A 26,209-nucleotide genomic window follows, 5' to 3' on the forward strand; every position below is an offset into this window, starting at 1 on the left:
CAAGGTAACTCTGGGGGACTTGCAATTATGGTAGATTAGATAGATAGATAGATAGATAGACAGACAGACAGACAGACAGACAGACAGAATAAAATACCCAAAAACGCTTTGATCCAATTACAAATGGGGAGAGGGGACAGAGTAGAGGGAAGTGGGATCTACTGTTAATCAACCACTGTGATGTTCCCCATTGGGGCCTCAAGCTAGCCAGGTCTTTAGGTTCTTAAAAATGTTCAGGAAAGTTGAGGCCAACCTCACATGGGGGGGAGGGACTAGATGTTCCAGAGCAGGGGTCGCCAACCTTTTGGACTTCAGGGACCACCAAACTCATAATTTTAGATCCCAGGGACCACTAACTGGTTCTGTGGGTATGGCCTAATTTGTGGGTGTGGCTTGGTGGTCATGTGACTGGCTGGGCATGGCTTGTATGTAAATATTATAAATATTTATATAAATATTGAATTTTTTATAAAAAAAGAGCAACTTTTACCCAAAATCAGGCAAAGCAGGCAGGCAGATTGAGTTGCTCACAGAATCACAGATTCATTCAGAGATCTATCTATCTGCCATTGGCTAGCTCAGTCTGTCACATAAATTTTTCTTGCAAGCAAACTCATAAAATTTGCGAGCAAACAAACTCACAAAATTAACTCACAACACACCATGCATGTAAATATTGAATTTTTTATAAAAAAATAACAACTTTTACCCAAAATCAGGCAAAGCAGGCAGGCAGATTGAGTTGCTCACAGAATCATTCAGTGATCTATCTATCTGCCATCGGCTAGCTCAGTCTCTCAAATTTGCTTGCCGTGAATCTGCACTGAATTTGCTTGCAAGCAAACGTTCAGTCCTAAGGGAGGTTGACTGTGCTGAGCTGAAGATCTAAAGACTAGCTAGAAAGCTAGTCATTTCCTGCCTCCTAGCTAATTTCCTGCTTCCTAGCTAATCTAAATCTCCCAGCACAGCAGAACAGATGATGGTCGGAAAAAGGAAAAATAGCAATTTAGCAGGCAAGTTTACCAGATAAGGAGTGAGTGGGGGGGGGAGGGTTCCTGTGGGCCATGTGAGCGGCGCAGCCTTGTGTTTCTGCACAGCATGGATTAATTGCTTTGTGGGGATGCTCTGGGGGTGAGATTTCTCTACGGCCCACCAAAATTTTCTCGCGGCCCACCGGTTGGCAACTTCCCGAGGGCAGATGCCATGACACAGAAGGCCTTTCTCGACCCTGCCAGCTGAAATAATTGGACAAATGGGGCTTGCAGCATGCCTCCTCTGCCGGGGTGCATGGGACGGTCCAATCCCAGTAGGATGAAACAGTCCCTCAAGTAGCCTGAAACTATGCCATGAAGAGCTTTAAAGATGATTACCAACATTCTTAAAAGAACAGTAATAAAATGGGAGCTTAACAGTAACAAAATCTTTGAGGTACTATTAAAGCATTTTTCATTATGGACTTATGCAAAGGGCACAATGTCATGTGAAGGATTCATGTTAGTACTTGCATCACAACCGATATGTAGATCACATTTTTGTCAACATGCCATCATTTACCCCATTGCAAACACCTGTGCTTGCAATATATCATTTACATTTTGTTGTTCATTTGCACACTTTAAAACATAAGAAAACAGGAAATTCAAGATGAGATGAAAAGTATGTGGTTTTGCAAAACCATGCAGGTTCTCTGAATGAGTATGAAAGCATAGCTACTCTGAAAGCTAGGTCATTATTATTACATATGACTTTGGCACTCATCAGTCACTCCATACTGAATTATTTGTTTGAATTATTACATGTGTATTATTTATGTGCTCACATTAGATTTTTCCAGATTATTAACTAGATATAAAAATATGTGACAGTGCATTCAACTAACCCTATTTGCTTATGTGTGTTTTATTCTTTCAATAAATGCAAAATGTATAAAATAAATTTAAAACCCAAAGAGTGTAAAATTCTTATTTCCCTTACTCCTCTTCTAACCCTAGAGATGCTTGGTCTTTGATTGTGTAGAACAGTGATCCCCAACCTCTGCCCCGGACCCCACCTTTTAGGTGCGGCCGGCCTCACATGGTCTCACCCTAAGCCCCGGACCCCAACGAAGCCTTTCACAAAAGATGGCGGCCCCCGCCGCGTGGCCCGGTGAAGGCTTTCACCGAAGCATGGCAATATGCGATGGGCTGTCCGTGGCCCCCAGCGGAAGCCCTTTTTCAAGAGGCGCCCCCAGCACCGCCCCAGGGCGCAGACCGCGTCAGGACCGGGGGACCCTTGTCCCCTTTCTCACAATGTTTATTGATTCATCCCAAAACAAAGATTTTATTTATTTGCTTCAGCAATTTTGGGAGGTTAAACATGTTGGACCTAGATTCAGATGCTCAAAGAAAATTATTTCAACTATATGCAAGTCCTATATATCTTTTTCTTCTATTCAATCATGCCTGATTCTTGGAGACCTTTGGAGGCTTTCAAAAAGAGATTGAACTTCTTTTGGAGGCTTCAAAAAGAGACTGGATAACCATTTGTTTGAAATGGTATGTCTCCTGCTCAAGTAGGTGGTTGGACTAGAAGACCTCCGAGGTCCCTTCCAAGTCCCAACTCTATTATTATATGTTCTATGACTGCCTGGACAAGTCCTTTCAGTTTTCTTGGCAAGTGTTTTTTTCCAGAAATGGTTTGCCATTGCCCTGTTTATAGGGCCGAAAGAAAATAACTGGCCCTTGGCTGGCTTTGTGCCCAAAACAGGATTAGAATTCATGATCTTTCTTAACCACAATATTTAAAGTGACACAAAGATAGGGGGGAATCCACTTTAAAAATTATTTGTAAACTGCTGTCAAGCCAAAATAAGTTTCATGTTCTTATAAGTATCACAGGAGCAGAGAACGACATTTTTGCCCCCATGTGGTAATGTCCCGATTCTTTTTTCCAAGAGAAAATACATTCCCTGAATTCAATACGATTAAAACCCAAATCCTTATTTACAAGACTGCACTTCCAAATGAACCGTAACATATAATATTCCACCCGACTCTTATCCATCATCGGTTTCCATCCCCAAACGACGGAGAAACAGGATTGGCTTCAGCCTCTCGAATCCAATACTAAAAACGGATTTTACATCTTCCTTCTTAACGGAGGGTTTTCACTGGAAGCTGCCTCCATTCCCGCAGGGAAAACAGAGGCCAACTTCCTCTTCTTCTTCTTCTTCCTCCTCCTCCTCCTCCTCTTTCTACTTTATACGCTGCGTCTCTCACCTGGACACACCTAGCTCACCTGAGGCTGCGCGGAAGCCTCCTTTCCCGAGCCCGCTGCGTCCCGCTCGTGGCCCGCCCCGCCTGTTCCTGGCCGCGCAGGCGCATTGTGACTCGCCCGGTAACTCTCCTCGGGCTCGGCTTAGCGCTATCATGGCGGCAGCAACCGGAGCGAGCAGGAAGCGATGGGCGAGCTAACCGTGGCGACTGCAGAGTGAAGTAGCTGCACGGCGGAGGAGAGAAACCAAACCCGCCCCCCACAAAAAAAACAACTTTCAGGCATCTTCCTCCTTCAAAGCGCTTGGTTTCCATCCAGCTCGGGTCGGCATTGCGCCAGTCCGGTGGCGGCGGAGAAACGAAGAAGACCTCTGTCTCCATGCCTGGATCAGCCGCCGGGCATTAGAAGGCGCGTCTCGCTGCCCTTTGGCCCCGGTCGTCCCTGGAGCGGAGAGCTCGGCTGGCTGGCTGGGTGAGTGCGAACTTCCCCGCTGGTCCGACTTCGTCCTTGCACCTGTGACTGCGCGCGCGAGGGGGCAAGAAGCAGGGAGAGCGCTTTTGGAGAAGAGCCCCGGGGAGGGTGGTGCGTCTTCAAATCTACTATATGTGTGTGTGTATGTATATGTATATATGTATACACACACATATTCATACATACACACACATGAACAGTCTTTTGGGAAACCATCTTCCCCCCCTTTCTCTCGGGTGCGAGCAAGTTGAAAATTTGCAACAAGGAGGAGCTTACCTGTGCGGGGTGGTTGCTCCTGCTCTGGTTTTATTGAGGGAGAGGGAGGCGGCATGTGCTTCAAGAAAAGGGAGCAGAGTTTGATAGTTATGTTTGTAGATAATGTTTAACCAAGTGCCGGTACTTAACTGTTGTCTTTCTGGAATGACCTTCTTTCCACAGACCCATTGCCTAGGCCCTGCCACTGAGGGAAGACAAAGAGGAGCCTGGACTCAAGTTGCTGGGCTGCCTTCCAAGGTGCTTTCAGAACTGGACCTGAAGATCCAGGCTAGAGTGTCTGTTCTGTATTTCTGGAAGTGAACTCACTATGGCTAGTGGAGAAAGACAGAGCTCTTCCTCTCCGTCAACAGGGGATGATAAAGGAGGAGGAGGAGGAGGTGGTGGTACTGGACCAGGAAAAGATGGAAGCTCGGCTGAAAAGCAGTCTTTGAATCCAGGCATCCCTATCCGGGGCATCAGGATGAAATTTGCTGTTCTGACAGGATTGGTGGAAGTTGGGGAAGTATCCAACAGGGATATTGTAGAAACTGTGTTCAATCTGGTGAGTCACTTATGTTTTTTATTCCTCTCCAAATGAAGAAAAGCATATGATGAGGAAATAATGTACATTCTCTCCGTGTTCAAATTACTGTGATTAAACACAAATGTACACACATGGCCATTTGTAACGGGGGTGAGTCTAGTGAGCTGCTGCATTTTCCTGGAAGAAAAGCTGACTAACTCATTTAAGGTTGCATTGCTTTTTTTCCCCTTCATAGTTTTTATCTTTGCTTGAATTTTCTGAGACTTTGTTTCAAATTCTTGTTGACAACCAACTTTTCTACCACTTGTAACTTTATAAATGTATAAAGAAAGCATAAAGCAGATGTTAAAATTTGTACCCTAAGATATGCTATTTTATCAGTTTATAATATTGGTCTAATATATCCTATTGTAAGTTTGTAATTGATGGCTCTGCAAATGTATAGATATAAATATAGCAGGGGTGTCAAACTGGTGGCCTGCAAACTGGTGGCCTGCACAGGCCACGCCCACCCCAACTCCGTGAAGGGGAAAAAATGCTACAATACGTAATGTGATGGCAATGTGACACCGTGAGTTTGACACCAGTGATGTATAGTATATATCATTATTTGTACTGTAGACCAGGGATCCCCAACCTTTTCGACGCCGCGGCCCGGTTCCGGCGTCAGCTGGGCGCCGCGGCCCGGTTCGGCGTCAGCTGGGCGCCGCCATCTTTTTTGACGAAAAATCACTTCCGGTGACGTCACGGAAGTGATTTTCGTCATAAAAGATGGCGGCGCCAGCGCTTCTGGTGAGCTTTTTCAGGTAGAAATGGCTTTCTACCCGGAAAAGCTCACCGAGCGCTGCGCCGCCATCTTTTGACGAAAAATTGCTTTTGAGTTACCAAAATAAGATGGCGGCGCCCAGCAACCAGCGGCCCGGTAAGGCTTGTTCCGCGGCCCGGTACCGGTCCGTGGACCGGCGGTTGGGGACCCCTGCTGTAGACCATCAACTTTTTTACTCTCAACTTTTCCTAACAGTGAAAGTTCTCTTAGAAAAGGGTTTAGGTTGATTGATATTAAACATAAATATTAGGCTTTGAAGAAATATGACATTAAATTTGAGTATTACAGCCTAGTGGCAGAGAACAGTAATTATATGATAATCTGGGAAATTCATATATATATATTGCATAAACTTTTGAATGAGAGAATAATTACTTCCTCTGGCTCAGTCAGAATTAATGGTAGCAACGCCTGACTTTTAAGATCATGTCTAACATCTGAAATGTCTTAAAAGCTGAAATAAAATAGTTTGGGCACATAATATGCACCATTTCACATTTCTCATGAGATCTTTGCTTAAAAGTTATAGTCTACATTTTCACAAAGTTCTACTTGAATTTGATATAACTTGGTTTAGATAAATTCTGAAATGTTTAGTTAAATTTAGGCTCTGCAATGAAAATTAGAGAAAGAACATTCCTAATTTAATAAAACTTGTAGTAAAAGTATTAGAAAATCCTGTGTTGTTTTATTCTTGGTATATTTACAACAGTTCTTTACCTTGAAGTGTGAATTAGGGATTTTGTATGTGTGTTCATTTAAGCCCTAAGCTGCAGAAATAGAAGATTTGTCAAGAATAATTGTGCCATAATGGCCTTTATTATGCCATAAACATAAAGTGATTATTCTAGGCTATATATACTGCATTAGTCTACATTGTCTTTAACTAGTGTCTTTTTGACTTAAAATCCAGAACATTATCCCTTTTTTCTGTAGCAGTAGCAGAAGACCTCACACATTGATAGTCATACCTTTTATGCTTATGAATATATAAAAGTTTGTTGAACTCTCTAGAGCATTGCAACATTTTGTACACAGTATTGCAAGTGTATTGTGTATCAGCAGTTTGGTATATTTTATTTCAGCCTATTTGAAAACAATTATTAGTTTTGTTAAAAATGATTCAAATTGAATTATACAGCCTTGCAGAAACTAAATATAAAATTGCCCTCCCCCAAACTAGAGGTATACCAAGGTGTACCTTACAGTGAATTGGATTTTTGTCAATGTCTGCCTGGCATATTCCTATATGCGAATAGACTATATAAATTGGATGCAGCTAGAAATATTTGGGAGGGCCTAGAGTGGAAAATGTCATCCAGTATGTTGGCTTTCTTTTGTCCGACACAGTGTTTTGGGAGGTGGGTAATAGGCAGGACTTGAAGCAAAGAAACAGTTTCATTGCACATATTCTACCCAATCCGATCTCCATCTCGCATTTTCCATCTAGAATACTTTGACATTAGTCTGGATATAAGTTTAGACCTGTTCTCTAGGAATTCAGGTATAGATGTGTTTTATTACTACTGAGAAATAATGTAATGTGTAAAGCTATGGTTGAACTTCAGTTTGAGAAGTATATACTCTTTCCACATGCCAATGCTTTCCTTCCTCATAAGGAAAATACGTTCATTTCTATGAGTCACGTCTGCTTATTTTTTAAATAATCAGACTTTACATATTTAATAGTGAAAATTTCTGAAAATTCTGAAAATTTATTTTAACTATTTAAGGTAGTTTGCCAATTGGGCAGGGCTCATAAACCCTCCCCTTTTTGCCACTGAATATGTTCCTCATCTTCTGCAGTGTGATGTGACCCTTGGTCATGTTCTGATTCAGATACCATGGCTCCTCTATTAGAGATTTGGTATAAAAACATTCTTCTTGTTCTAAAAATAGGGCAGAACACCAGAGAAACTTTTGACTAGAGAAGCTAGAAAAAAGTGGCATACTATCTCTCCATAGCATCTTATCAAAAATTGAAATTTTCAATTGTGGGAAATCTAGGAAAATTGTAGCAACACAAACATACACAGTATGAAAGAGAGAGAGAGAGAGAATCAGGTTTATACAGTATATATATTGGAACAATAACCATTGAAGGATTATAGCCATTTTAATATACCAATCTCTATTCTTGGTGATGGCTGAGAAGCATTTTCATGGCCAGGAGCATCCTGCTTCCTTGTTACTCTGTGATAAATCAAACAGATAAAAGTATGAAGTTGGTTCTGAGTGTTACATTTGCATTTGGTAGCTGTTCACTGGAACACTCAACATAAGATCCAAAGAGGTGTCTATGAAAGTGAAGGAGGCCATCATTGGGTTGAAAAAGCGAAATCTATGAGAGAGAGTGCAAAACTACTGGGAATGGTCAAAACAATGCTTTGAAACTTTCTATAAAGAAGGAATTAGGTAGCAGGCTCGGTAACATCAAAAGGCCTGGAAAGTAATGGAAGATAACTAAAGTGGATGACTGCAGAATTCTGTCATTGGGTAAGAAAAACCCTTTTACAACATCTAGCCAAGTCAAGAACACTCTTGAGGTAGATGTGTCATTGTTAAAGTTCACAGCCAAGAGATGATGTTGTGAATGCTTCATAATAAGGTGCAAACTCTAGCACATCAAGAATAGGTTAGACTTTGCTAGAAAGCACCTTAAAAAGCCTTCCCAGTTCTGGAATAGATTCTTTTGACTTATGAAACCAAGATTAACTTGTACCATAATGATGAAAAAAATAGGGAGAAGGAAGGGCTCCAAGGACACTACAATCTGTCAAACATGGCAGAGACAGTACATGGGCATGTTTGGCTGCCAATGGAACAGGGTGACTGGCATTTATTGATGACCTAGCTTCAGATAAAAGTTGCAGGATGAATTCTGAAGGGCATAGGACTATACTCTCTGCTTAGATTCAGCCAAATGCTGCAAAACTGATAGGATGCCACTTGATATTGCAGATGGATAATGACCTAAAACATACAACAACGAAAGCAACCAAGAGTTCCTCAAGGCACAGAAATGGGATATTCTTTACTAGCCAAGTCAGTCACCTGATCTTAACCCAAAAGAGCACACTGTTACTTATTGAAGACAAGACTGAAAGAAAAACCCACAAACAAGCAACAGCTGAAGGCAGCTGCAGTAAGAGCAGGCAAAGCATCTCAAAGGAGGAAATTCAGCATTGGGGCTAGTCCACGAGTTCTAGACAGGGAGTCATTGAGTGCAAATGATTGAGTGCAAAGATTTTCATCCAAGTATTAAAAACAATCCTTATATTTATAATTGGAGCCCAAGCGGACATCAGATTAACTAAAAAAAATATATCCACAGAAAACAGTTTTTCAACAAGGAAGTTTAAGTTTCCTGTTGTAGAGCTGACTGAGCTTAATGAGAAGTGTAAATATCTCTTACAGAACTGTGCTGACCTCCACTGTTACAACCTATTTTAGTATATGATTTAATGCTCGGTATTTTCCCAAAGAGAGTCTCTGACTCTTTTCTACAGAATTCAGTGGCCACCTGCACTGAATCATACCAATCATTCGTAGGTGGCTAATGACCTTTTGAATTGCAAGTTGGAATTCAGAGAACTCCATAATAGGTTGTGCATGAAGATACCAATTTTCTATATAATTTTCTTGTAACCTATCAAATTAATTTGAGATGCCCAACCACTTCTGTTGTTTTATGAGGCTTTAGATGCTTCCCAAACTTTTTCCTTCATTACCCCAAAACACTTATCAGAAAGTCTTGCTGAATTTCAAGGATCAGTTGTAAGTCTCTTCCTTCAGGGTTGTCATAACTTCAAATTGATCAAGTAGTCATAACTAAGTAGTCACAACTAAGTAGTCATCTCAATGGTTATAACTCAAGGATTACTTGAGTTGACTACTTGACTATTAAAAAACTATCATTGAATAATCTTAATCACATTTCATTTCAACAATTACTATTGTTAATTTCATTGGTTTTCACCTTAAAAGGGATATTTTGGGAGACTTTTAATGTATTTTAGTACATATGACAATCTTTAAGTAAATTTTAAATGTCTCTGCTGTGATTAGTAATGGGATTAAGTGTCCTTAACAATAAAGAAAAACCACTTTCATCCAATTTTGAGTAATTTTCCCAGGATCGGGAAGTATTGTTTTAGAGTAAAATAAATTAAATTAAAAATGTTTTGTGACAAAACACCAGTGTCTTATAACCTTTTTGGAATATTGCATTTTCTTTCATATATTTCTTTTAAAAAGCTTTTTAGTATGATTGGAGAGCTCTACCAATAGCCTCTTCAATATTGAATATTTGTATTTTTATATTTAAAATTTAACTTTTATTATTTACTTTTTGATTTTTAAAATAAAGTTTGATTTTGTTTATCTGTGAGATTGGTTTGTTTCCCAAGAAAGATTTGGTTTTCCTGACCACATATCTCTATACTAGATGACCAGAGAGTTTGTATTTGTGAAATTAATTTCCTTTTTTTACATTTTAAATTTTAATCCTCAGAAAACAGCATATAGAGACCCTGTGTCTCACACACATAAGAGTCAGAGGATTGGAAGTAGGTAGAGCAGTTCTTGAAAGATAGGTAGTAGCATTAGAAATAATCTGGGTGCTATCCCAAACAGAATTTTGATTCTTTTTCTCTTCTACACCGTCCTGCTTGCATACAAGTTTTAATGTGCTGTTTGTCTTATAATCTGAACAGGCTATTTTTTCTTCCATTGATTTTTTTCAGTCATAGTGCTAAATAATATTGTAACAGAAAATATCTTTTAAAAGTCATCTATAAAGCTGCTACAAATGAATAGAACAAGTTACATAGTGTATCACTATGGATATGCAGTTTCAAGTAATTGTTATTGTCATTTGTTTCGAAATTGCTTACCCTTAGTTCAAATCAAAAAGAGAAACAAAAGTACAGATATATTGATGATGTGCCATTAAGTTTGGTTTAACTCTGCAACCATACAGACTTTCTCCATGACAATCAGTCTCTAATCTGTACCCAGTGTCACTGTAACTGATTCCATCCACTTGGCTGCTTCTCCTGGCATTCACATTGTTTCCATAGAACCAGGTCCTTGCATAATTTGTCGAAGTAGGATTATTTGAACCTAATCATTTGTGCCTCAAATGAGAACTTTAGGTTGGTTTGTTCGGTGATCCATATGTTTTCTTGGCTACATGTGGTTTTTCTCAGAAATCTCCAACATCAAAGCTGAAGAGTGTCAATACTCTGACCTCACTTTTAATATAATAAAACAATACCAAGTATCAGAATCACAGTCTTGATAACAACCAATATAAACATATATTTTATCTTGAATACCTTTAACAAGGAGCATTTCTCCTACCCCAGAGAACGGTCTTTGCAGAACACTGTCGGGAGGAGTTCTGCAAATCTCATTCCGGAGAGCTATTTGTCTATTGGTGAATGTAGTGAACAAAAAACGTGTGAAACAATCTTAATACAGGTAGTTTCAATTTATGATCACAATTAGGACTGGAACTCCCATCATGAAGCAGTGTGATTGTTAAATGAATCATGACCAATTTCATGATCTTTTTTGCGGTCATTAAGTGACTTGTAATTAAGCAGATAAGGCTTTTTCCATTGTCTTGTTTGTCAGAAAGCCCTGGGAAGATTGTAAATATTGATCACATGACTCAGACCTGCAACTTTCAAAAATACAGGTTGCCAAGCAAATTCTGATGATGTGACTGCAACAACCGGTTGTAAGTCACTTTTTTCAATGCCATCATAAATTGAACAGTCATTAAATAAATCAACTGTCTATATTAGAGTAATTCTTGGGACATTATTTGATTAATTTGTAGCTTATTTGTATGCATCACAGTTTTTTCTACTTCTAGCTTTCTCTGGGTTAAGAAGATGGGGCATTATTCTCGTTTACTAAACTTCTAACATTTACTGTCTCATTATTCTTCTGAACTCTTCATTAGGTTAAAAAAAACCCTCATAGGGTGAATTGCTATAATGTATGCAATATATAATTCAATATATATTGAATTGCTGTCATAATTTTGACGATGGTATTAGAGAAGCTTAAGCCATATTGCTGTATCATCTCTTACATTTCTATTCACTTTCAGATAGTATACAATATACTTGATCGGGCAAGTATTTCCTTATTAGTCCAATTTCTGTCTTCACAGTTTAGTAAGAAAGAAACTCTAAACAATTATCTGTTGCTCTCTGCTTTTAAGCCCAAAGTGATAACAATGCTGATTTTTGTTTTCATAGTGAAATTTAAAATTTTCTTGAAATGTTCTAAATGTTAGAATTAGCCAAACATTAATTATATCAGTATGTCAAATTATTTTATCTTATGTCAGTAATCATTTGTGTGGCTATTGAAGACAGCTTTAGGCTATATCTGATGCCTTCCAGATGTGCTGAAATTGTACATTCCCAAATTCACAGGTTATAATTTTATCACCAGATCTTGAAGAAGCAGGACAGAAACAGTATTGTTACTTTTGAACTTTGATGTTGGAGAACTCCAGAGAACACCATTGACAGTCAAGAACAGAGTTTTCACTTGAGATATAAATGATCATTGATACTTTTGAACTAAGATGCATGCTGCATCTCATCTAATTAACTTTACTCTCCTTTTATCTTTTTTTTTTCTGGTGTTGAAGCATGGTATGACTTCTGTATTCCAACAAAATCATAGAAATGTTTTAAGGAATGTTTTTTCATCTACAGTTTTCAATACAAGCATGGTATAGTGCAAAGTTGTGACTTGTCCTCACTGATTTTTTTCAAGGTGTGATTCCTCAGCTTTTCTTTACAAATGAAGCAGCTGTATTCTGTTTTTTATTTATTTATTGATGATTTGGCAAAATACTACAGTGATTACTTTTCTTGCTCAGACTTTCAGGACTAGCTGGTAAACTTTAAAGAAATCTACCTTGATAGAGATTTCTTAATGGCTAATACATAGAGAAATTAACAGGCAAACCTGAAGTGAGATGGCTTCTGTTTACAGTTGCACCTTAGCAACTGGTATTTAAAGCATGTTGTCTCTGATTCAGAAAGCTGCACACAGGCATCAAGACTAAGATGCTGATAGTATCTGTTCCAAATGGATTCAGCGCTTCTTCTCAATGAAATCAGGCAAAGGTCATCCAACAACGTGCCATTTAGATTGTTTTCCCACTGCAAGCCAAAAAGCAGTTTTAAAGACTTTATACAACTTGAGAAGGCCATGTTGATAAAGCAGTAGAACTTAATTGAGAAAAGGATGTAATGTAATGAAAATGCAGTTTAAAAAGTGGTATGAACAGATCAAGGAACCTGGTAATGTAAAAGCGAAGAGAAATACAAAACTGATATTAAGCTTCTCAAACAAGCTAGGAATAAAAACAGTGTGATAAATGTTCAATCTAGCTGCCAAAGGACACAGAATCCAACAAGGTTTCCATTTTGTGGGATTTATCAACCACATTAATTTTCTTGTATATTATTTTTAAGTTTCATTTTTAAATTATAGTTATGTTCCAACTGTGTCACTTTCACTTTCATATTGGTTCTAGCTAGAAATAGGGAGACAGTTGTGTCTCAACTTGTCACTTGACTTTTGGAACACTTCTTTGTGAAAGTTTGGTTTGGGAGCATTTAATCTGAATGTTGATGTATTTTTCTTTTTTCTTTTATCTCTTTTATCCCACCCAGGATTCTTAAAAGTTCATTCCAAATATGGGGACAATAGAATGTAGTTTAAACTTATATAGATAAAATGTCATATTTTTAATCTAGACACGTCTATCACAAAATGGAATAATAGAATTTGCTCACTTTCCATATTTCAAGCCAGAATGGCACAACTTATCACAACCAACTTGCTATGGCCAACTCATTGTTGCCAACTCATCATGGTCAACTTGCTGCAGCCAGCTTGCCACAACCAATTTGCTGCAGGACAATTCAACAATTTAATAATTTAAAATAATTAAAACATTTTAATTTTTGTCATGCATATTTCATTTTGTCCCTCCTTTTGCATCCTTTCTTGAATTACTCTATTGCACCATTTATTTGATATTATGTAACTTTTGTCCTGTGTGAGTTGTCCCATGGCAACTTGGCTGTGGTGAATTGTCCTGTGGCAAATTGGCCATGGCCAGTTGGCTGTGGCGAGTTGGTTGTGACGAGTTGTCTTAGACCCATTTGAAACACAGATATGGCTCTCAGAAACTTAATTATTATTCAAAGGAACTTGGATGGTAAAAGTGGTGTGGCTGTCATATTGTCTTTCTAAATATGTTTTGTTAAACTCTGCCATGAAACCAAATATTTTGCTTGGAAAATTTTAGAAGTTTTTAGAAGTTGTCTCATGCTTTTGATTTTTGGTATGTTGCAAAAACTACAGGTAGTCGCAGGCCAGCCAGCAATAGAGCAACCTATCCATAAGCGTTGAGTCTCAGATGCTTAATAATTTTAGCAGACTGAGAGTAGCTATTTTGTAGGCATTTCACAGCATGACACTTTACTCTTTGTGGATGTCCTGCAGCTACAGTATTTGATTTTTGAGTGCATAATGTACATTTTGATTATGAGATTACATTGTTTTCCTGATGAAAGCATATTCTAATTAAAGTATGATCCCAACATTAATAAAATTAGCCTCAAAAGTATATTCTCTGTATTGAATGAAGTATGCCTTCTTGTTGAATGGTCAGGACTTGTGAATTAACATGATCATAAATTAATATCACTATTCACTTCAATTAATATATTTAGTTTGAATTTGCAACTGATTGTTTTGTATTTTTTATTAAGCGAATATACATTTTAGGATTTCATTCTTATTGGAAGACTATTTGAGTGCAGTCCTACTCAGAACTCTACTTTCAGAACAAAGTAAGGAGACTTTGTGAAGCATTTTACTGATGTCAAATGACAAAGTTGGAATGCTTGACATTATAATTGGATGAGGTTATTAATTGGTTTTTTTTCAATTCTTTTTGGTATTCCCCGATTTATAACAATGAATAATCAAACTCCTCAAAATTGATTAGGATATCTAGTAATCCTACATCTGGTATCAATTAACCATTTTCAGAATACTTTTTTTCATGTTCTTGCGATTTTCCAACCTGTTTCTTGTTCCTCTGTTACAATTGTATGCAGTAGAACACGACATCTTGTCAATAAATGGTACAGTTCATTATAATGAAGTAGTTTGTAGTTATCAAAGACCTACTCAAGCAGTATAATTGTTTACAAGTCTTTCTGCTAAAGTGCTGCTATAGAAATCAGATGTTAGTGCAAAGAATGACTTAAAAATAAGTTTTTCACCTTGCATAAAGTAAAATAATGGATCAGTGCTTAAATGATTAAGATCTATTTAATTTCAGATTATTGTATGGTAGTGTTCACGTTGTACATGACTGTGTAAAACATAAATAGTTAAGGATAGATAGTAATGTTCTTTATTTAGAACAAGGCAGCCAATATACATCCCACAAGCAGATTGCATCTCCATTTCCTAAACATCATTAAAGAAATGCCAGTGTTGTGTTATTTGTGCATCCCTTACATTTCTGCTGCTCTATTTTATTTTTATAATTAAAGCTGTTCAGAACATGTTTACGAATTACAGATTTAAATTGCTAGATTTTCATTTTATACAGACGATAAATAAATTCAAGAGATCATAGCTAAATCAGTAAGTATTTTGATTGTGCCGACCGGGGCTTAATGAAAAACCCAAATACTGGACAAATGGGTAGCTTATGATTTCCTCCATTACATTGAGAACTCCTGCATGACAAGTATTTTTCACTACAACCAAACCCATCAGAGAACATAAATGCAGGGTATCTTTGAGATACCAACTGTTGATTATGTTACATTTTAGATCACTGTTAGCTGCAGTGAAAGCTCTCAGCTCCTAAAGTTAATAGAAGAAAAAAGTGTAGCACAGGGCTCTTTGAGAACTAGGTACCTGGCTAGGTGATATTAATTGGAATTAATGGTTAATATTGATACCAGCTGATTAATATTTCTTACTGGTTCACATCTGTATAAAAATGGGGAAAAAAAACCCACTGGGAAAAAACTCAGTTAAGCACAATTAACTAAACTATATTTAATAAACCAAAGCAAAAGAAATGTTAGGGATAGAAAAATTTGATATATATGTAACGTATAGGTTTATAATTCAATTTTGTACATGTTCAAACAAAAGTGCTGCTATTTTTAATAAAAGCTTGATAACAAAATACTTAAAATATATTTCTCTATATAAAGTTAATAGTGCTTATTGAAAAGCAAGCACGTGTAGGATTGCTACCTAGAACCAGAAACTCTATGAAACATACAAGTTTGAATTATATTTTAAAAGAGGTATATGTATTTTTATAAGGAAAGAAAAATTTGCATATATATGTTCTAAAATCATGAAATTGTGGTTGATATTTTATGCATTACTGATCTTTGTTAATTTTTAAGAATTTTGAACAATTTTCCTTATCCGAATATAAGAATCTTGCCAATTTTCTTTGCAGTACATTATTTCTAGTGTCCATTAGGTGGCAGTCATGCCTTTATCTTTAATGAAGCAAATAAAAGCTCTGTGGATTTTAATATAAGACTTGACCAGAATAGCATTAAGTAGCATATATAAATGCAAGCAGATAGGGACAACTTTAATCAATCAGCTTGATTCTGTTATTGTATTTCATTAGTGGTAAAATATTCTCAAAGTGGAAACCCAGAGAATGTAAACGTGCAACTGTCGTTAATGATTAAGTGTGAAAAATGAGAAGGGAGAAGTATGTTTCATGAGAGAGATAGAGAAAAGAGGACTCAGTGACTGGTTCTTCAAAACAGGTACAGATTTGGTTGAAGCTGCTATTGAGGAACCTCTTATCTATTGTCACTCAGGAATGGTAGTCATTACAAATAGTTGATAGTCATTGAATGGCCCAAGGGTAATTTAGAATTTTCATTTCCTCTTAGTAAAACCCAATACAGTAGAACCTCTGGTTACGACCATAATTCGTTGCATAACTTTGGTGATTTTTTTATTGTCTAATGTTTCATCTTCAGGAATTTCTGGGTCAGGGGTCGTGTTTGATCGCCACCCAAGTATGTGTTCATGACCAGATTCAAAAATTTTGTGGATTTTTTGGTCAGAACCCAATTTGGGCATGGTCAGAAGCGTTCATGACTAGAGGTGTACCTTTTTTTCAGGATGTGAGAGAAACTGTGCCATAATGGCCACTGGTACATTCTCAGTTCCTTCGGGATCTTGAAACACTGTCTTGATAGTTTGCTGGATGGGCATTTTTGGAATTTAATGCTACTGACTCCCTTTGTAATTGTGCCTTGTATCAAAACAGATGTTAACAATTTTGTTCTTATTTTCCCATTTCTGTTATTTCTCCTAGCCTTAGTCATGCAAGGCAATTGATTTGATACAACTCTTTACTGTCTGCTAAGGATCTTGGTCCGTGGTTCCTCTAGTCTAGACCCTAACACAGACTTATTTTTCACAGAGGAGTATGTTCTGTTTTGAGGGGTGTTGAGCTTTTCTCTAAGGTAGCCCAGTTCAAACCCTGTCATAATCTCCCATCTGCTTGATAAATGGGTCATCTTTACATTCAACAGGTGTTCAGGCCTTAAAGCTAGGGCATGCTTCTGGCACATCTAACCTCTGCTGTATGTTAGGTATAATGAGCATAATTGTGTATTGGTCTGTATCTTTAGCCCATCATGCGTAGTTGGATTGGAAGGGGTTAGTGGGGTGTGGAGGTATTCCTAGGCTTATTGAAGGGAGGTGCTGTCAAGCTTTTACAAGTGGCAAAAGATTCTAAGAGCAGGAAATATGGAAAATATTAACATAGTTTTACTAGTATTGCAGGTAGTCCTTGCTTAACAACTATTCATTCAGGTTTTGTTGTGGTGATGAATGAAAGATAGTTACAACTCGCCCTTGAAATTACAACTATTGTAGCACCCTTGCAGTCACATGATCAAAATTTAGGGATTTTAACCCCATATTTATGCCCCACAACTTGCCCACCTATTTTTCCTCCTATACCTGCTCTTTTGGCCACCCTGCATTTTGGCACCCACACAACTCCTTATCAACTGTTGTAGTCTTCCTCCTGCTGTAGACAAGGCACACACTGCCAAAGCAGCTGCTGGCCTTCACAGGGCTACATGAAGCCTCTCTACAACTTTGTGAGGCCTGGCTCAGTGTCATAAAGCCCCCTCCAGGCTAAGGAGAGGCCTTGCAGAAGAGTGGAGAACTTGCTTGGCCAGGTGTGCCTCGTCAGGAACAAGAGGAAGAACACAAGGGTGGTCAGAGGGAAACAGAGGGAGCCTTTCACATTGTATGTTCTTTCCTAGCCAGTCTGCAGTGATACAAATAAAGTTTATCCTTGAATCTATCAAGATCTTATTCTTCTTGATCTTAACATTCAGCCCTAGCACCTGTGGCTTCTCAAGGTCCCATAAAAGAGAATGGAGGCTGAAAGCAGGATTCTAAAACAGGTTGATTTTCCCTGCTTATAACCAGTACTTTTATCATAACTCTTTCAGCCAAACCCACAACGGAAATATGTTGTTCAGCATCCACATCACCTCAATTTAATAATCTGAGAAGCTGAGGTAGGGAAAACTTGCAGTCAAAATGTAGATTACTTTAAAAAGCCATTAAAAAACTTTCCCTCATTAATTCCATATAGACAATGGCAGAATACCACTATTGATTTTCTATCCTGTATTTTCTGATAATAGATTGAAAAAATTACTAGCAATAGCACTTATATACCACTTTACAGTGCTTTACAGCCCTCTCTAAGCGGTTTTACAGAGTCATCATATTGCCCTCAACAATCTGGGTCCTCATTTTACCTACCCCGGAAGGATGGAAGGCTGAGTCAACCCTGAACCTGGTGGGATTTGAACTGCCAAATTGCAGGCAGCCGGTAGTCAGCAGAAGTGGCCTGCAGTACTGCACTCTAACCACTGCACCACCAAGTGTCTGATTTATTTACCACAGCCACTTATTTTAGTCAAGTATTTAACAAATTAGTTATTTTTAAAATTAGCATTATGCATTATTCTTTAAGTATAGACTTTAATGCACATTTCTGTATAAGTTTGATAAAATGCACTTGATAATGTTTAGTAACATTTTGAAGAAAAATTTAGGTAATTTTATAATTTAGGTAAACTTTGATGCCAATTATTTAGTTTTAATTTAAAAAAGATAGTGTATTTAGGCTTGAAAATATACACAAATGTTTTGTTATATTCTTTTTTGTGCTTATTATGCTTAAATGTTCAAAACATTTTCTTAACCTTCTAAAATGACACTTGTTTTAAGAAATAGTTATTGTATATCCTTATATTCAGATAGTAAAGAAAATAACATGAGCAATGTCATGTATTTTGCAGTCACTTTCATATTATATAGGATTTAAATTCTGAGTAACGTAAATTGAACTGATTTTTAAGTAGATGGCATACAGTGATGGATTTCTGATTTTGAAAATCTGTCACACCCATAAATCAGCAGCTTGCTAAGATTGCAGTAGCAAGCTATTAAAAGAACATGGTAGTATTTACTATAGGTAGATGCAAATTTTAAAAGAGTTTCTTTATCATAGTTTAAGTGATTTATTGGCTTTCAGTGCTCCTGTATGAATCTATGATGTAATGGATTTTGAAAATCTATTTTCTTTAAGAAGATGCCTGCTTTCCATATGATTGTAGGTTACATATTTTACCTTTAAATACACATGTCTCTATTACAATAAAGTTACATTTTGATTATTTGCATCATTAGGTTTTACCGATAGGGTAGTTCAAAGTGATAATCTGATTGTAAAGATCATGTTTTAAAAATGTGAACTTTTACAATAAAAATCAGAATAATATAAACATAAATTGTTATAATTTCACTTGAATGCTTCCATGTAAAATTGAGCATTGCAATAACCCGTGTTATTCTTCAGGAAAATTAGAAAAGTCTATAAAATGATTCTTATCTGTAAGCTCTGAATATCATATTGCTTAATGAGTGGACAGCTATGAATTAAATATAGTTATTTTTTATCGCTTTGGAAATTCCTTGAAAAATTGAGACCAATTTGATCGAGTAGTTAAGACACCAGGCTAGAAATTGGGAGACAGTAAGTTGTAGTCCGACTACAGGAATGAGAGTCAGCTGGGTCAGTTTGGACCAGTCACTCTCTCTTAAGCCTCTGCTCACTTCACATGATTGTTGTGGGGAAATAGGACGAGGGGAAGGAGGATTAGGTACATTCGGTGCCTTGAGTTATTTATATAAATAAATAAATCAGAATCTTCTCTATCTACCTTCTCAATGTACAAGTTTTTCAGAAAACATCCACTGATAAAATAAAATGCTTACAATGCAATTTTGTTGACACTGGCATTATATGAATTTAAAATAAGCATACGGTTATACTTTACTTTTCCTATTTTCTCTGTACTACTCAACTCTGAATGGAATTTGTCTAGTTTTTGTATCTCCTATCTGGCTGTTCAAATGTAGGCTAGAGTTATGTATGTAACTAAAATGGTGGTTTGTTAAACGGTTAATCTGAATTGTTTCATCACCTGTATTTCACTTTAGATTCGGATAACAATATTTTTAGAAATTTATTGCTGGAAATAATCCTATCTTGAAAAATTCTGTCAAACTTGAATATTTTCTGTTCTTTTTAAATTTTGAATGATATAATAATAGTTTGGTTAATGATAAACCTAAATTATTAATGAAATAAAGTTTGTGATGACAGTTCCCTAGTTTTGCTTCCAGATTTGAGCAGAACTCTGGTGATGCAACAGAGCTTTTCTGGCAGCGTTCCCAGGCAGACTAACATGACAAGATTAGCTAATTAATTCCATTTTATTGTAAGGCTACATTAATATAGTCTTGCAGGTCTGAAGGTATAAATCTCTTGTGTCCATTTTTAGCCACCTGATCAATTAGGATGGGTTCTTCCTAAGTTTTTTCTTCTGACATTAAGCTCTCTTGATCATTTGCTAGGCAGCATCTCTTCCCCTCAACCCTCAAAATCAATCTTACATACCATTACATTTCTCTTCTACTATCTGGGTAGGTGGTATAAAATACACATTAACTTGTTACAATGAGATAAACTTCATGTGAAGTGTTAATACCGAGTGTTAAGGCCACACTTGGAATACTGCATCCAGTTTTGGTCGCCACGGTGTAAAAAAGATGTTGAGACTCTAGAAAGAGTGCAGAGAAAAGCAACAAAGACGGTTAGGAGACTGGAAGCTAAAACATATGAACAAAGATTGCTGAAATGTCTAGTCTAATGAAAAGAAGGACTAGGGATGACATGATAGCAGTGTTCCAATATCTCAAGGGTTGCCACAAAGAAGAGGGAGTCAAACTATTATCCAAAGCACCTGAAGGCAGGACAAGAATGGATGGAAACTAATCAAGGAGAGAAGCAATCAAGAACTAAGGAGAAATTTCCTGTCAGTTGGAACAATTAATGTGGAACAACTGCCTCCAGAAGTTGTGAATGCTCCAACACTGGAAGTTTTTAAGAAGAGATATGGTATAGGGTTTCCTGCCTAAGCAGGGGGTTGGACTAGAAAACCAAAACCTCCTAAGTCCCCTTTCAACTCTGCTATTCTGTTCTGTTCTATTCAAGATTATATTTATTTTAGAAAAAAAATACTTTGTGTACTAGAGTCCATTTGACATATTATTGTTGTGATATTAAAACTTATGTGAATAGGTTCAGTTATAACATCAAAACAAGATTTGGCATTGCATGAATGAATCATGACACAGTCATACCAGCTATGTGGCCTTGACGTTTTTGATTCCCTTTCTCCATTCTCCTTTAAGACAAAGAGAATTTTTTTTTTTTTTTTTTGCAAATAGTCAGTTTCAGTGAATGGAAAACACTGTATTTTACTAAAAGGAAGATGTGACAAAGTACAGACGGTAATAGGAGAAGAAATAAATAAAAACAAAAACTCTTATGGTATAATTTGGGCTAACTTGATGGTACAAACAGATAATAAACACAATGAGAGTTTTAGTAATAAATAGATTAAGGGAATAATTGTTTTTCCTGAATGTATTTTGCCTATACTTGCCTTGTCAGTGAGATGAGCAGCATATAATTTTAATAAATAAATTCTATAGATAATTTTTTTTGAGAATTGGTAAACTGTAATGTGTTTTTGTCTTGCTAATAGAGATTTGTGTGCAATTCTTTGGGATAATTGCTGCAGAAATTTAAAATTTGGATTTGAAGGATGCTGTCATTCTGTTTGGTGAAGAGGTTGAAGAAAGAGAATTTATTTTTCAATCTCTTTGGTGAAACTTAATCCCTGGGAATGTGAAATTATGATTGGGAAGGAATGATCTATAGATATCAAAAGTTGCCATTGCTTTTAAAATCCATCCAGATATTGATATATTTATGACATATTTAAATTTACAAATATCCAGGGAAATATTAAAATGAAATGTAAAAGTTAGGAAGATGTATTTGAATGCTTCAAATAAGTTGCTTGGAAATCATTGCTGTATGCTTACATATCATTCCACAGTCTAGAAAGAGAAAATATTATGTCAGCCAGTTGGCTGTTATAAAGATTGTTTTTGAAGTTGAATCTAAGACTTATACATTGAATTGGGAAATTCTAAAAAATGAACTGTATGGCACAAGAGACCAAATCATGTTAAGGTGCAGAGAAAGACTATACATCAGTTCAAAGTGTATATTATTAAAAAAAAAAACCATAAAAAAGGTAATAAGATTACATTCTCACACTTCATGGCTAGTAGGTGCATTAGGCTGCTCAGATATTCATAACTTACTGTGACATTTCATGAGATTACATTTTGCTGTTCACAGCCATTACTGCTGCTCAGATAATAACTAGCTGGTGTACATACCTGGATTATGCGATCCCTGTCTTTGGCAGCAAATTTGTGTCTTGAAGGTTGATCAGCTTCAAATTACTATTAGAATAGGTTAATGTGACATACTGTTAAGGTGTGCGCTTATACATATGTATAATGTGTTGCCATATTAATAGTAAATCAAATTTTCCACAAATTGCATATAACTCTTCCGTTTGTAAAAAATACTTTCATAAGTATTTTTCATTTAAAACATTTAAATGAAAATTATTTAAGTCTGATTTCCTGAATGTACTACTTTGAATTGCTAGTGAATTATTTGTGTTTTGCAGATTAGATAGGAAAACTAATATGTCAACTTCTTGGAGGGTGGTTACTGTCTATGTACATGTAGCTAAAAGTGAAAGATGATTCATAGAGAATTGAGGTGAAGGTGAGTTCACTTTACTTAAGAGCGAAATGTATGGCCTATAAGGTGCTGGCATGACAGTTGATGATTCTTTAGAACCAAATATATTAACTCAAGCTACTGTAAGAAGATAATGGGCCAGATTTTTTGGGGTGTGGGAGTAATGCTTGTCAGTGAGCTTAGCATTGGCTGAAAGTTGTATTCCTAAGCATAAATCCAAACTTTTCCTTTAATAAAATTTCTTTGAAGTTGATTATAACTGCATTTATCTGGTCTTTCTATTGAACAAAGTTCTTAATTGCTACTGCTGCTAATATCCGGTTGTGAAGACAATTTTTCAAGCCACCTATTCTGTATTTTATTTAATCGTCATTTCTGATGAAGTTGTTTTATGATCTGGGTGTTGCCATGGGGACATCAGAGAATAGAAAATGTGGCCTCTTCAGATGTAATGAAAGCTGTCTAGGTTTTATAATTAAAATAACCTGAAATAATGATAGTTATACAATATGTATAGTTATAAACTTCCCTGCTAAGGAATTTGCACTGTCATCAGTCATAAAGAACACATCTCCTCATTAGACTTTAAGAAGTGTGCATGTATTTCTTGGATTTGCATATAGCTTGTCATTACGCAAACACATATTTGAGAAATACATTTGCATATTATTATATATGCTGTTACTCCTTCATTAAGAGAGAAATTTAAAAAATAAAATATTAAAATTTTTATTTCTGTTGTCTGACTATTTTAAAATGTTAGATATATTCATTATATATTCCTAATGTTGAAGTGTTTGACACCACTGATTTATTTTGAGAAAGCTGAAAAATATGTTTTCCAAGTTGCATATTTCTCCAACACTTCTGACCTTGAGTAATGAATGGAAGCTGTTTGAATTCACGGAAAAGCATGGAAACAGCCTGGTTTAGCAAATCCTAAAGCAGAATTGCTATATTTTAAATGAAAACCATCTATGATTAGTTTCTGTTTAGTAATAGATCTCTGCCACTAACTCATATACCCAATATGTGACATTCACAGAATTAAATATAGGCCCAATAAGAAAACCTGTCATCCATACTAGCTGGCAGGTAGCAGCATAAACTACGTGCTGTAATATGAAATTCATGCTCATCAACCTGAGGAGTCTGTTCAGTAACATCGTGAATAACAATATTAACAATTTCTAGTAGAAAAACAAGATGATATTAAGTGAAAATTCTGCCAGTCCACATCCTTAGTCTGTTCAAATCATATAATAGGAAACAGAACATTCATGTATGAAGATACAAGGAAGACAAGTAGGGTTGACTCAATGCTCTTGTCTTCAAAAGTGCATGTGTGATACCACCTAAATTCACTCTCTTTTCAAAAATTGCAGAATATGTAGCCTTATTTTGACAGCAGCTATAGTCCAATCTCTTCACTGTCATTGATCACAGACAGATGTATATCCAGGCTAGGACTAACATTTATTTTTGAAATGTAAATAGGTTTTTGGTTTCTTAGCACTTTGCCCTACAAACCACGCTAACATTTGTTTAGAGATCATAAAGAAGAAATTGCAAATGAATGTTCCCAAATAATTGGTTCAGTCACATAATTCTTTCTAACACTATACTGCTCTTATTATGTTTGAATTTCACTTCCATTTTTATCAAAAGTTTAAATTGTGTAGTAAGAAGATAGAAGGGATATTTTTGGGCATGTAAATGAAGGGGTGGGGATTGATATGATTACTAATCTGGGTTGCAAAATTTTGAATCACAGGTGTATGGCTGTGACCCAGAATATTATTTTGATTTGTCAACTGGGAAAATTGATCTAGTTGCATTTGGACCTTTTTAAATCACTGTACTGACTGATTATATAATCTTTTTTATAAAATGCAAAGCCCATAAGTGACAGCTTGATGCTATTCAGAGTACTCTCACAGGTGAACAATTTGCCTTTCTCATTTGAGAACACTAATAATAGAATGATTAGAAACAAAACGTGCACATATTCCAATGCTGAGTTGCTATATGCTTTTAATATGTTGACACTGGTTCATGTATTGTTAACATAAAACAGGAATTCGTTCAACGGTTCTATGCAAATTTTGTTAGGAACCTTAGTCAACTTTGTAGGATTTGTACCCTGATATATATGTATAAGATTGTATTATCAACCTCTTCATTAATTGCACAGTCTAGTGTAACATTTCTATTATCTGTCGCAAGGAAAAATGCTAATCCTGAAAATTATACATTTTAAAGAGATAATTCTGAAAATAAGTCTTGATGTTCCTTTATAAATTTCAGCTTGTAGGCGGTCATTTTGATCTGGAAATGAATTTTATTATACAAGAAGGAGAAGGTATTACATGCATGTTGGACTTGCTGGATAAGTGTGATGTCACTTGCCAGGCAGAGATATGGAGCATGTTTACAGCCATCCTGAAAAAAAGTATCCGAAATCTGCAGATTTGCACAGAAGTAGGTCTCATTGAGCATGTGCTTCAGAGGATTGATAGAGCTGACAGTATGATTGCAGGTATGGCTTCTTCAATTGTCCTAGAATTGGAAGAAACTTCCAATGAACTAATATGGAACCTTTTCTCATCCATCTCTGAAAAAAAATATTAACCTATGTAACCTCTGTTTAATTTTCCACAGATCTTTTAGTAGATATGCTTGGAGTATTAGCAAGCTACAGTGTGACAGTTCGGGAATTAAAGCTATACTTCAGCAAACTTCAAGGAGACAGAGGAAAATGGGTATGTAGAAATCTGTATTAGTAAAAAAATGTATTTTTTTTATTTTGAATAGATATCCTTAACTTTTCACATCAATGAATTAATTTTATGAGTAACGGCACTGAATAGATTTTTATGGTTAGTAGCTGGAAACTGGGAGTCAGGTAGTGATCTTCATTTTTGTTTATATGTCGTTGTCTCCAACAAGATCCAAAGCAGAATCTACCATTCAAATAAAAATAATTGCAAGTCAAATCAAAATCAAAGTAACAATGCCCTGAAGAAAAGCATACAAATACCCATTAGGGAGGTCCCCTTTGTCCCTGCTCTATTCCAAGGCTCTTTTAATGGTTTTTTTTCAAGGAGCCACCCCAATTTTGGGAAACACGCTGTTCAGAAGAAGAGCAGCAGACACTGTGAAGCTTGTCCCTGTGCAGATGACCGGTCTTAAGAAGAGGGATCTGGAAAGAGTAGATCCCATAGATAAACAGGTTTTAAGCCATGCAGGGCTTTAAAGGTCATACCTTCAATTCCTTTTTGTACATGTATTACATAAGAAAACATAGAAATACCCATCTCTATATAAGATACTATTTTCTAGCCCATGGGTCTCCAACCTTGGCCACTTTAAGACTTGTGGACTTCAAGTTGAAGTCCACAAGTCTTAAAGTGGCCAAGGTTGGAGACCCCTGTTCTAGCCCAATTGAAGTTTTGGGTGCTCTCCAAGGGTAATCCCATGTACAGCACATTGTATTAATTTAAACAAATGT

General features: G+C 36.5%; 1 protein-coding gene across 5 annotated transcripts in view; it reads left to right on the forward strand.

Moving 5' to 3' along the window:
* Positions 1-3,352: 3,352 nt before the first annotated feature.
* The window catches only part of LRBA (LPS responsive beige-like anchor protein), a 351,486-nt gene continuing 328,629 nt past the window's right edge, over positions 3,353-26,209 (forward strand). For 4 of the 5 annotated variants that reach the window (XM_026668758.2, XM_026668760.2, XM_026668759.2 and 1 more), the window contains exons 1-4: positions 3,353-3,723; positions 4,162-4,540; positions 25,006-25,237; positions 25,360-25,460. In XM_026668758.2, the coding sequence (XP_026524543.2) occupies positions 4,307-4,540; positions 25,006-25,237; positions 25,360-25,460 (567 nt within the window). In that variant the 5' untranslated portion in view covers positions 3,353-3,723; positions 4,162-4,306. Of the gene's footprint in view, positions 3,728-4,161; positions 4,541-25,005; positions 25,238-25,359; positions 25,461-26,209 lie in introns of all 5 variants that reach the window. The other variant, XM_087963037.1, reaches the window with a different exon arrangement.

The sequence above is a fragment of the Notechis scutatus genome, chromosome 4, assembly GCF_049901735.1.
Source record: "Notechis scutatus isolate UNSWTSFEM ecotype Mainland chromosome 4, rNotScu1.2, whole genome shotgun sequence".
NCBI lineage: Eukaryota > Metazoa > Chordata > Lepidosauria > Squamata > Elapidae > Notechis > Notechis scutatus.